Here is a 13,078-nt window from a genome sequence, read left to right as displayed (position 1 = left end):
ATTACCCATATATCATTTTCATGTAATTCACATAACTCATATTATTTCGTTCATCATCACATCCCTCATGTTAATATGATTTCTTATGTTCATATCATATATCTAATAACAACTTCTTATATTATCACGTATATCATTTATACTTATTCAACACTACATTAACATGAAGTCACATATATCATATAACATGTGCAATAACATATAAAACATACCATCATATTCAATTACTCAATCACACACAACAATCATATTCACACATGTCTACATTCATAAATTCATGCATCAAATATAGGAAATAGACTCATCGCAAGTCTTATTTCCTTTAAACATCATATATAAACTAATATGCACTCACCTGGCCTCACTAGTCAATACCGATCCTTTATATCTTCTCGATGATTATTACTTGCAAACTTGTCCGGACATTACTCTCAATCGATATCTACACAATCGTACATATAATATCCATATCAACATTCCACTTGGCATACTCTAATCTTTCATTTTTTAAACTAAAAGAAAGATTTATTCCTATTTTCCCATTGAAGTGTATCGGTACATTCCTTAACATGTGTATCGATACACTACCTATGTATCGATACACTATCTATGTATCGATACACAAATTAAATTAGAAAGTTTTTCCTATTCAAGGGGGTATCGATACACTCCTGAATGTATCTGTACACTTTGAACATCTTCCCAGATTTTACTCTTGATATATCGGTACCTATTGAATGTGTACCGATACACACCAGCCTAGAAATCAGTTTTAAGCACGAAAATCACTTCATTCTAGCTCAATTGCTTCCTATTTCATCCCTTTACATATTCCTAACTCACATACATATGTTTAAGCTTATTAATATTCATTTATCACATCTTTAACCTTAAAATCCTATCATCCATATGTAATTTAAGAATTACACCAATTTTGCAACATATTCTAATTCCAATTCTAACACTTCATACTTCTTAATTAGATTGATGACAAGTTAAATTCAGTCTCAAACTTCATTAAAGAATCCTCTTCCCATATTTCACTTATTCCCCCCTTTTCTTTAATTCATTATATTCTCTTTATCTTATTGTTTTAAGACAATTTAAGCTTTCCTTAAGCTTAATTATCACCTAATGCTCAAAACCAAACTTGAATTTCAACTAATTATCAACTAATAATAAAACTTACCTTTACTTTGAGGTCTTCACGTAGGAAGAAGAGAGGAGAAGAAGATAACTCTGGAAGTTTTTATTTCTTTTTCTTAACCCTCCACATATATGTAGCCCCTAAAAGGAAGAAATAAAAATCTTTATTGCAAAATGACCATTTTACCCTTGTTTCTTTCCATCTTTACTAATCAATCATACTCATATAATTTCAAATTAAATCCCTAAACTTTTCACTTATTTTGAAATTGAACACAAAGCTTTCAAAATTCACATTTTAGTCATTAGCTCTGATTTTGGGATGTTATAATCTGCAAACTCCTTAGGGTGCGTTTGGGGTAGATAAGTACAATCAAAATGTTTTAGTTACAAACAATTAAATGAAGATGCCCTTAAAGCACCTTCATCTTGCCAACAATTTTCTTAGGTTTTGGGGCAGCTGCCTCATTGGTAAGCTCGGAAGAACGTTTTCCCATTAATTTCTCTTCTGCTTACAACAGAACTTGTTTTAATCTACGCAACACATGAAAATTTTAAGGAAAGCAAGAGAAAAATTAGTGGGAGTAGAACAATAGAGCATACAATTTTACAAATCTAAACAATTCCAAATATTCCAAAATCAGTTAAAGAACCAAATTCAAATTCTTTAGATTGTTTCCTTCTGAGAAATGGATGCATTTTCATCAATGTAAGAGGTGGCTATCAAGTGTAGTCATATGTGTAAATATTGGACTACTAGACGTTGTGAAAACTTTTACTAAACTAATGAAATTAAGATAGTTCGTTTGATACCAAAAACCAAAAAATCCTATTTGTATTAAGATTTCTGTGAACATTAACTGCCTTTACCATTAACTTTCAGATTTCAGTTTCACCTAAAGTCAGAGACAAGGAACCAAGCTGACTGACATGCTGCACATGGAGGTTTAAGCAGAACCAAATATAACAGCTCTAATAACTACTACAATACCTAGGAGAAGGAATTTTGATATTAACTTAGGACAAGACAAATCATGGAACGAAAACAATTAAAACAGAACACACAAAGGGAAACATAAAACACATGGCGTGGATGACTAAAGAAACCCTAAAAATAACATACAAAAATCTTACTGGACAAGAATCTAACGCATGGGAAAATAATCAAACGCAAAATAGGAGGTCCAAAATAGGAATCAAACGTAGCCAAATAGGAAAATAATAGCTCCAAAATGGAAAAAACCGAAAAATTACCAGATTTAGAATGAAGAATGTGGAGACAAAGAGTTCTTGACTTCCACGAAAATCAAAGACGATGGCCCATATTTTGGCATCCCCTTCAACCATATAAAGAGGAGAACACAAAGGCGAATCTTTTAACACCAAAATACAACCAATCGAAGTAGGGGGAGCGGCGACGGAAGGCTGACGGAAATCACGCACGGCGGGAATTTCAGAGAATCCTGATAGCCAGAACGAAGTGGGGAGAAGGTTATTTTAGACAACAGGGACAAGAATAATGAAATACCTAATGGAGATGAGAGATATATATTCCAAGAAAACAGTAAAAAAATCACTGTTGGTATTAATTCATTCATGGCACTTGGTAATATGGACAAATCCAAACGTGGGTATATTCTTCCCGGGAAAAAAACATTCTTTCCTGGAATGAATTATACTGTGAACAAAACGGGGCCTTAAAGCTTACCATGAAAAATGACTAAACATATTTTTTATTGTGTGTGAAAATATTGTTAGGATTATCAACCCAACAATTTCAATCGTTTTCATTTCTTTTCTTTCTTTGATTTTTCCCATTTTAGACGAGTTTTTAATAATAGAGTTAATTGCATCATTTTCCCGAAACTATTAACTCTCATTTTAAATTGGTCCTCAAACTTTTAAATATTCCAATTTCATCTACAAATTATAACTCTCATTTTAACTTAGTCCTTAAACTTTTAAATATTCTATTTTCATCCTTAAACTATGACCATATTTCTAAATTGGTTCTCAAACTTTTGAATATTCCAATTTCATCCCCAAATTCATCAAAATGTGTAGTTAGTTCCAACCATAGTTTAACCTAAAATTTGTTTTTTTTTCTCAAACATATAATAATATAACTTGGTATAACAATTTTATTAACGAGGGATGTGATTGATATATACGTATAGTTTAGAATGAAATTGGAATGTTTAAAAGTTTGTGACCAATGTAGAACAATAGTCATTGTTTAAGGATAAAATTGAAATATTTAAAAGTTTAGAGACAAATTTAAAATGTGGATCATACTTTGAGAACATGTGATGCAATTAAGTCATAATAACGACTTCCTTTCAGTTAAAACGTTAACAACTCAATTCTAACTTCAATTTTCTTCGTTATTCTTTTTTAAAATTGGAAATTCAACTTTCAAATTAGTGCATCAATATAAATATATATTTATATGATCTAAATCTATTGATTCAAACATAGAAGATTAAAATACTAACATTTTGCGAATATTTTCCACTAGAAATTTATTGCAGGTTTGGTGTTAGTTCATAATCTTACGTATCTTTCTTGCTTAAGCTTTTCATTTTACAAGAGTCTTTGAAGAAGAAAATTGTATAAAAATATATAGATTAAATTTTGAAATAAGATAATACCGAATAGATTTCGTAGCTCGTACAAAAGTTTTGAAATTCAGTTTATTTTTAATCTTTACATTTCATAAATAAGATTTAGATTAATTTTTTTTATTTAAATAATTAAAATTGTATCATCCTAACTTGGAATAGAAATGTCCCGTTTCAAATTGATCGGATAGGAGGTATAACTTTATCTTTAAACAAGTTTGAGTGGAATTAACTCGTAATATTTGAAAATCTAATCCAAAATTGCTTCTATATTAATCTTGTATTAAGAAATAAACTTCACTATTAACTATGATTACTTTAAGTTTCATTCAAGAAAAAAATATGATTATTTTAAGTAATTAAACAAGAATAATTTCCAAACCATAGGTCAAAGGTACATTAAATGATGCAAGTCCATTGGCTGAAAAGTAATAATATTGGTGCCAAATTAATGGTTCCATGAATGAGACCTCAAATATTTTATTTGAGAAAAACTACACATTATTGTTGCAACGCCTCTAAGGCACTAGCATCAGAGTTTACTTAAACCGCTTAAGTATTAGAATTCTCCAAAAGTTTTGTCCTCGACGATTGCTTAGCTAAGTCTCCACACGGATATGCAAAGAAATTTTATTTATATCATACCCTATGATGCGATAAGCGTCTTCAATCAAATAATATCAGAGTTCGTCCTCCGTTTAAAAATAAGATTCATTCAAAGATTGTTCCCTACATCTCTCGTTAGCAGTCCCTTAGAAATGTTTATATCCTCCGTCAATCTATCATGGCGTTGAGATGCATCCACTATTCTATCATAGTGGGAATTCTTTCCTTTTGATTAAGAGTATTGAGCTGTCTTCACTTTGATTGTTGAGATACATTGACTTCTTTTCAGATTTAAATATCAACTGGCTAGAAACGTTGAGATTCCGAACGGAGAGATACTTTTACCTACTAACTGTAGAACAATTGAGTTGTCTCTGTACTTAAAGAAGCATGATCTCAATAATTTGATATGTTATTTTATTTTATTAAAATGATGAAACAGCCTATATTAAATGAAAGGATTTGGGTATGAGTTTCACAGCTTTTCAAACTGACAAACATGAAACATCTCTGCGAAATATTTCTATTGATGTACTAACACATATCTTCAATAAATGAACAATGGTAATTGATTGGATTTATTAAAGGATCAACTTCAAAAGAAAATATAATTTGTTAGAATTATTAAAGAAAATCAGATTCCGAGATGTAATAATTTATTAAAACAGAAAACCAGCCACCAATGTTGGAAAGTACTTGGTACTGTTTTTTGGCTAAGAGTTTATTATCGTTTTAACATGTTCTTTCGAGCTGTTGGCCAACTTTCATATGTTCTGTTAACATAATAGCTACTCTTAGTTAATCGGCCAGTTTTGAGTTTTCTTCAACATTATAAATCCCAAAAGTTTGAATTAAAAATTATTTATTTCATGATTTAATGTTTTTTATATTTTTGTGATTTCTCTAACAAATAGATCATGAGGTGTAACATGATAATTGATCATTTTGCCTCTTATTCATGAGATTTAAGTTTAATCCTCATTCGTACAAATGAAACGTACTTTTTGATCAGTTATTTATTCGTTTGAAAAGCACAGCCATGTTAGAAATAATAAAAATTAATTATATCAATAATAATTCATTAAATAACTATTTAAAATGTAACGTTTTTGATGCATTGAAAATTTCTGTATACACCTAAATCTGGAGGAGCAAGTTGGAGTTTGGCTATGAAGATTTAAGCAGTAGTGTGTGTGTGTGGATAAAGAGGCAAAAAGGTCAAAATGGCACATGCAGCAGAGTCTAAATCCGTGTTAAACAAGCGTATTGACCGGAAACTTGAAAAACACCACCACCATCAACCGTTGAAACATCGATCCTTCCTCGAAACCTCACCCCCAAAGCAACCATAGCTACCAGTTGAGTTGAGTGAACCTCTGACTCTTATCTGTTAACCTCCATGTGACCAAGTCTAAACTCAACCTTCAAATACATACAATAATGGGGTATCGCCCTCAATCTTAGCTCTCTCTCTTTCTCTCTTTTCAAATTCATTTTCTCATTGTCTAAATTCTGAAACGTTGAAGTTGATTTCTTCTCAAATGCTTAACTTTTTTATATTTTAAAAAAAGAATAAAATACTATTGGGAGTGTGGTTGGGGTGTTGACATTTCGTGTTTGCCTGTGCAAGATGACCACTAAGCACAGTTGAATTTTGTTTGAAACCCAACTTTCTTTTGGTTGTATTACTATTATAAGAAGGGCAAGCTTTTCCATATGACTTGAAGCTTAAAGGAGAGTTAAAGACGAAGCTTTTCTTCATCCTGTAATGGAGGTTCTGCTGATGAAAATGCAAACATCAGATCCTAATAAGGTATATATTCATTCATCCTTTTTCAACTGCTTCGATTTGTTCTAGGTTTATGATAAAATTTACTGATGGATTCTTTAATTTTTTTTGTTTTTTAGAGTGAGATTGGAAGAAAACTCCAACAAAATGCTGATTTGAATTCACCATCTCCTTGCCACGAAGACTTGGTGGATAGAAAAGAGGTAGATCATTGCATTAAATGCTTGTGGACCTCTCTCATGCATACAACTGACACTTTTTCCTAGAATTTTGCAAATTTTGATAATAAAAATGTTGGGAAGTTGCAGTAATCAATTAATGCTGGTTTTGCAATTATGCATGATGATATTGATCAGGAGGATGAACTTGAATCTGCAAAAGCTGAGATGGGTGAGGTGAAGGAAGAAAATGAAAGATTGAAGAAGATGTTGGAGAAGATCCAGGAGAATTACAAGTCACTTCAATCAAGTTTCAATGAAATCCTTCAACAAGGAGCTACGAAGAAATCCACAAGCTCATTAGTTTCTTCATCGCCAGATAATGTTCCAGAGCCTGAACTTGTTTCACTTTCCCTTGGAAGAAGTTCTTCGATGGAGTCCATAAAAGATGATCCAGAGCTCAAACCCAGTTTAACTCTTCGATTAGACTCTAACTCTCGATTGTCAACCCCTGGAAATAGTTCAGAAGATCAACAGAAGGAAGATGGTGCAGCAGAAACGTGGCCACCAAGCAAGATTCAAAAGAGAACGACCAGAAATGGAGATGGTGAAGATCAACAAAATCATGTTAAGAGAGCTAGGGTTTCTGTGAGAACTAGATGTGATGCACCGACTGTAAGCATTTGTGTCAATACTTTTAGAAAGCTTTCGATATTTTTTCCTTTGATTTGATCATTGAATGCTCATTTCTTCCATTACAGATGAACGATGGATGTCAATGGAGGAAATATGGGCAGAAAATTTCAAAAGGAAATCCTTGCCCAAGAGCTTACTATCGTTGCACAGTTGCACCAGGTTGTCCAGTAAGAAAACAGGTAGATTATTTGTTCTCATAAATCATTTTGTGCATATAATATATGGTTGTAAAATTCTGTTAGAGTACAATATAAAACCATATTATATAATTCGAATCTCCACCTTTATCCCTTTAAAATATGAATATAATGAGCTAAAGGGCTAAAACCTGGTGATATATAATATGTAGGTCCAAAGGTGTGCTGAGGATACGTCAATATTAATCACTACTTATGAAGGGAATCACAACCATCCACTTCCGTTTTCAGCGATGGCAATAGCTTCCACCACAGCAGCCGCGGCCTCCATGCTATTATCTGGTTCTTCAACTTCTCAACAAGGGCTCAATTCAACAGCAACAGCTAAACTTTCAAATCAAGTACTCAATGGATTCAACTTCAACCCCCATGATAATTCAACAAGACAGTTCTACTTACCAAACTCAACCTCATCACCTTCGTTACCAACAATTACTCTAGACCTCACCTCTTCCCAACCCCCATCATCTAATTATTTCAACAGGTTCTCTTCAAACTTTCCCAGTTTCCCTTCTACAAGTCTCAACTTTTCTTCATCAGAATCCAACATATTGCCAGCAGTTTGGGGCAATGGATACTCCCGTTATGGTGCACAAGTACCCTATTATCAAACTCGGACTGTGGACTTGAGCCTCGGGAAAGAGTTCCAAGACCAGATTTACCAGTCTTTCTCGGGAAACAATCAGTCTTTGACAGAAACCTTAACCAAGGTAATCACATCAGACCCAAGTTTCAGATCAGTAATAGCTGCTGCAATTTCATCAATGGTTTGTAGCAGTGCAAAACCTGGAGACCCAGCTGATCAAAAAGCTGAGAAATTTGGTCAGAATTTGATGCAAGCCATAATTTCTCAAGATGGGAAAGATCAATCATCATGTTCATCAAGATACTGTAATGGATTGGCATCTTCTACTTCTCAAACAGGAAGTTCATTGCTTCAGCCTTCATTTCCTTTCCCCATTTTCAACAGTGCCTTTAAACCAGATTCTGATGATAAAGAACTCAATAATTAATTGAATAGAGAGGAAGGCGCTTTGAAATTGTTATACATATTGTTTTTTGCAAATAAGAATCAATTGTGAAGAATTTTCTTAAGTAATTTAAATTAGGCAATTTCATCCATTGCTCCTCACTCTTTATTATAATTTACTTTTACTCCTTAATCTTTGAATTTTTCTATTAAAGTCTAATCTTTGGAATGGCTCAGTTTTTGGTCCTTTCAAATAAATCTTTATTCTAAATTATAACGTGAAATAGATTTAGAAACTAACTGTAAATATAAAATCGTATATTAATTTTTTAATCGATTCGGGTTACTTTTACAAGTTTAATGTTTATGAATTTGAATAGGATAAGATTATATTTCCAATATGTGCTTGGATTTTAATAATATTTGTATAATATTTATTTTCGTTTCGATTTAAAGAGTGGATTTGAACTTTAATAATATATTTAGATTTAAGTTTAAATATAAATACTTTTAGAAAATTAGTAGATCTCTTCAAAATCAACTTAATCTAATCTATTTGACCCAATTAGCTCTGTTCAATCGGTTAAGTTTTTTTAATCGATATTTCCTCATTGGGTTAGTTTTAAAATATGTGTATTTGATTAATAAATTAATAAAAAATAAAAACATACAAATCTACAAAATTAAACGAACAATTTGTCTTTTCTTTTATAATATACACAAGTTTTTTTTTGGGGGTAATAGCAGTGATACTAAACTAATCTAATTATGCATCTCTATCTAGAGTGGTTGAGTTAATATCCTTCTGTAGCAGTAGCTGAAGCTCCTAGTTCGGCCTTTGGATTATCTGCAGTCCCAGATTCTGGTGGTCTCCATTTTTGCTTCGAATGGCGTGTGAACCACTTGTACATCCCATTCTTTTTTGAGTAGATCTTGGCTGCATCTGGATATTGTAGATTTCTGGCCTGCTGGCTGGACGAGAGGAGGTTCACAGCAGTTGTACAATCTGTTGCCACTATTATCTTGAGGTATCCTTTGCTCTATAATAACTGTAGTCCATCGAGTATAGCCCATAAGTCTACATTAAGACCTGAGAAGACTCCAATCGTGCATCTGTATCCGAATAGTCATTCCCCGTGTTCCTTTCGTGCGATTCCACCTACTGAGGTTTAGCGAGAGTTCGGGTTCGTGGCTCCATCTGTGTTCAGTTTAATTGTTCCTTTAGGCGGGGGTTTCCATTGTGTTCTTGGTCTTGGCATTAATCTGGATAGTGTGTCCGTTGATTTTGATGTTCCCATCGCCTTAGCCCATGTTACTGTCGCCTCAGTAGTCCTTGGATTGATTTACTTCCTGCTTCGAATATGACGTAATTGCGTTGTTTCCAGAGTTGCCATATAATGGTTTGATAAAGGTGCTTCCATGCACATTCCGAATGTGGTATTTGGAGTGAGTTCAATAGGTTTGCTTGCAACTAGCTATCTAAAGGGAGTGAGAAGAACGTCATTTGAATTTTAGTTGGGACGATTTGCATCAATAGGGAGCATGCGAGTTGACAATCACGTAGAACGTGAAAGGTGTCTTCGACTGCGTTATAGCGAACTGAGAAAGATGCATCTGAGGTAAAACCCCGATGTCCCCTTTTGTGATTTGTGAAAAGCCTAACTGGAGTATTAGCCATATAAATTGTCGTATGTGTTGGGGTTTGTCAAAAGACTAGGCCAGGGACCACCTCTTGTCTTTGGATTCCTATTGCGTTTGTATTTTAGGCCTTTACTGTGCATGTACCTTCACTGCAAATTTTTTTTTTTTTTTTTGGATAAGTTAGATTTTTTATTTATCCAAGAAGAAAAATATAAAGTTTCAAAGAAAGTCAGAGACCACTACACAACAAACAAATTAGGCTATATTCCAATTGTTACAAAGAAGCATATTAACATTATCAAGCTTATTGAAGTCTCTATTCATATGATGAAGTCCTACTGTCTCTTTTATAGAACCAAGCAAGTCTTCAATTAGGCCTGTAAATGAACTGAACGTTCAACGAACCGTTCATGAACCGTGCGGCGGGAAGTTCGTTTATGTGCGTTTATTTATTAAATGAACGAACATGAACAAGATTTTTTGTTCGTTTAATTAAATGAACAAACATGAACATAGGTCTCGTTCGTTCATTTACGTTCGTGAACGTTCGGTTATGTTCGTTTGGTTATGTTCGTTTATGTTCGTTCGATTATGTTCGTTTATGTTCATTCATTTATGTTTAACACAATCTTCTTAAATCAATTTTGGTGACCAATTTGTAAGTATCTTAAAAATATTAATCTGATATTTTGATGACCAACTCCATAATTAACCCAATTTTATTTGGAGATTAAATCCAATATGTTAACCTGTGAGGCACCTCGCACTTATATTCATTTTCCCCTTTTTTCCCAAACCTTATTGTTCACTGGAGAGTGGAGACGATCTTTGAAAGATTCAAAACAAGTTATATTATAGTGCAATATGAAGTTTTACATGTCTGTTTTCATCTCTTTCTCTGTTTTATTTGACTTAATAGTTGATATGTAAAGTTATTGTGGGTATCTTCACATCTAAAACTCAAGAAAACATAATACTTCTTTCTAGAAATAGATGGGAAGATAAAGGTAAAAATCGGAAGTATATGAGCATCAGTAAAAAGAAAAATATATAGAATTTGCCAGAAAACAAAACAAAGGTTTCTATGCAATTTCTGAAAAAGAGTGTAATAGCGGAAAATGATTGTTCATATGTAATCATGGAACACTAAGATAAATGTTATAGCGTTAAATTAAAGTCGTATGAATCATTTAATATCTTTAAAAGATAGATCGAAATATTTGATATCTTCAAACATTTCATCACTGCTAATAAGCTCTTACGCTATTTATCACTGTAGATTTGGTTGATTTGCATTGTCGACTATTTTTCATGAAAGAACAATGGAAGGTAGGGTCTCCAACGTTTATGTTCGTTTATGTTCGTGTTCATTTATGTTCGTGTTCGTTTATGTTCGTGTTCGTTTATGTTCGTTTATTTATTAAATGAACGAACATGAACAAGTTATATTCCTTAATAAACGAACATGAACAAAAAAAAATTTGTTCGTTTATGTTCGTGTTCGTTTATGTTCGTTTATTTTTTAAATGAACGAACATGAACATACCTTCGTTCGTGTGCGTTCGGTTCGTTTACATGCCTATCTTCAATAGTTCGGAATTTGCCTCGGAATATACAACAGTTTCTCTCCTCCCAAACCTTGTAGAAGAAAGCACACCAAGCAGTCTTCATGATAGAGGTTAAGAGAGATTTACCTTTCCAAGTTGAAGCAGCCCAAGCAAGCTTGATTTCCCATGGCATGTGAGGAACGGACAGAAGAGACAGTTGCAAAATACCATTCCAAAGAGAAGTGATCATAGTACAATCAGCAAATAAATGATTTCTCGTTTCAAGAGCATCATTACAAAATACACAATAACCAACAGTAGTGAGACCCATACAAAGGAGTCTATCCCTCGTTGGTAGTCTATCAAGAATAGCCAACCAAGTAATAACACTAAATTTAGGGATGTGAAGGGGAAACCAGATAAGTTTATGCCAAGGGACTTTATCATGTTTGTGTCTAACTTCTTCCCAAATCCCTTTAGTGGTCGTAATACCAGCATTAAGAGTGGGGATGGCTTCATCTTTCAGTTTTATAAGTTTATTGAATATGTAGCTAGAGGAAGCACTAGGAGACATTTGGCTAAAGTTGTTATTTTTTATAACATAAGAGTAAGTCCAAGCAATCCATAAAGAACCTTGACCAGCAAGAAGGTTGCGAATTAATAGAATCATGCAAACCTTATTACAAGATTTCAAATCTTTTAATCCCAGTCCTCCTTTTGGGTTTGCATAAATTGATCCAACTTACTCTGGCTCCAGAGGCTAAAGTGTCAGAGCTTTTCCATAGATATCTTGAGCAAAGTTGGTTAATTCTGTTAATAACAGATTGAGGAAGCAGGAATTGACGACACCAGAAGTTTGCAATGTTTTGTAAAATAGTTTTTATGAGTTCTAACCTACCAGCATAGCTTAAGTGCCTCCCAGACCACTGGTGGATTCTAGATTTGATCTTATCAATAAGAGGGTAGCAGTCTTTAATAGTGAGTTTTCGGGGAACTAGAGGAACTCCAAGATACCTCACTGGTAAAAGGCCAATCTTGAAACCAGTAGAGGTTTTGATGAGTTCAAGGTTCCTTGGAGAAATACCAGCTGCAAAAATTTCAGACTTAGCCACATTATGTTGGAGACCAGATATTTCATAAAATTTTTGAAGAACAGAAATTACTCCAATAATAGACTCTAAATTTCCTTTGTAGAAGATAAGGAGGTCATCAGCAAAAGATAGATGAGTGAGCCCTATTTTCTTGCATTTAGTGTGATAACCGAATAAACCTTTGATGGCAGCAAGATTAAGGAGCTTAGAAAGAATATTCATGGCTAGAACAAAAACAATGGGAGATAAAGGATCTCCCTGCCTAAGGCCCCTTTTACCTTTGAAATAGCCAATTAAAGAACCATTAAAGGAAATTGAATATCTTGCTCCAGAATAGCAAGCTTGGATCCAAGATATGAATATGGGAGGGAGACCAATTGCATTGAGGATGGATGAAAGGAAATCCCAGTCAAGGGAATCAAATGCCTTTTGAAGATCAATCTTGATCGCACATCTAGGAGAGATTGAATTTCTACCATAGCCTTTAACTAGGTCATGGGCTAAGAGATTATTGTCAATAATGTTTCTTCCTTTAACAAAGGCAGTTTGATTAAGAGTAATCAGGTCAGGAAGTAAATTTTTCAGCCTTTGAACAAGAATCTTCGTAATTGCCTTA

General features: G+C 33.4%; 1 protein-coding gene across 1 annotated transcript; it reads left to right on the top strand.

Annotated features, from left to right (window-relative positions):
- The first annotated feature begins 6,141 nt into the window (after positions 1 to 6,141).
- Positions 6,142 to 8,390, top strand: LOC120176172 (probable WRKY transcription factor 72). The gene is made up of 5 exons (XM_039182657.1): positions 6,142 to 6,186; positions 6,282 to 6,365; positions 6,519 to 6,995; positions 7,082 to 7,195; positions 7,366 to 8,390. The coding sequence occupies exons 1-5, from the start codon at positions 6,142 to 6,144 to the stop codon at positions 8,224 to 8,226; spliced, it is 1,581 nt and encodes a 526-aa protein (XP_039038588.1). The 3' UTR covers positions 8,227 to 8,390.
- The last annotated feature ends 4,688 nt before the right edge of the window (positions 8,391 to 13,078 follow it).

This window comes from Hibiscus syriacus, unplaced genomic scaffold (assembly GCF_006381635.1).
Source record: "Hibiscus syriacus cultivar Baekdansim isolate YM2019G1 unplaced genomic scaffold, ASM638163v2 tig00112230_pilon, whole genome shotgun sequence".
Classification (NCBI taxonomy): Eukaryota; Viridiplantae; Streptophyta; class Magnoliopsida; order Malvales; family Malvaceae; genus Hibiscus; species Hibiscus syriacus.
This window is presented reverse-complemented; position numbering and strand designations above follow the sequence as displayed.

What these genes read in the sequence shown, in the direction of transcription:
- LOC120176172 (XM_039182657.1), top strand. Translation starts at nt 6,142, where the DNA reads ATGGAGGTTCTGCTGATGAAAATGCAAACATCAGATCCTAATAAG. An exon ending in ACTTGGTGGATAGAAAAGAG is followed by an intron (nt 6,366 to 6,518) that starts GTAGATCATTGC and finishes GATATTGATCAG; the next exon opens with GAGGATGAACTTGAATCTGC. An exon ending in GTTGTCCAGTAAGAAAACAG is followed by an intron (nt 7,196 to 7,365) that starts GTAGATTATTTG and finishes TATAATATGTAG; the next exon opens with GTCCAAAGGTGTGCTGAGGA.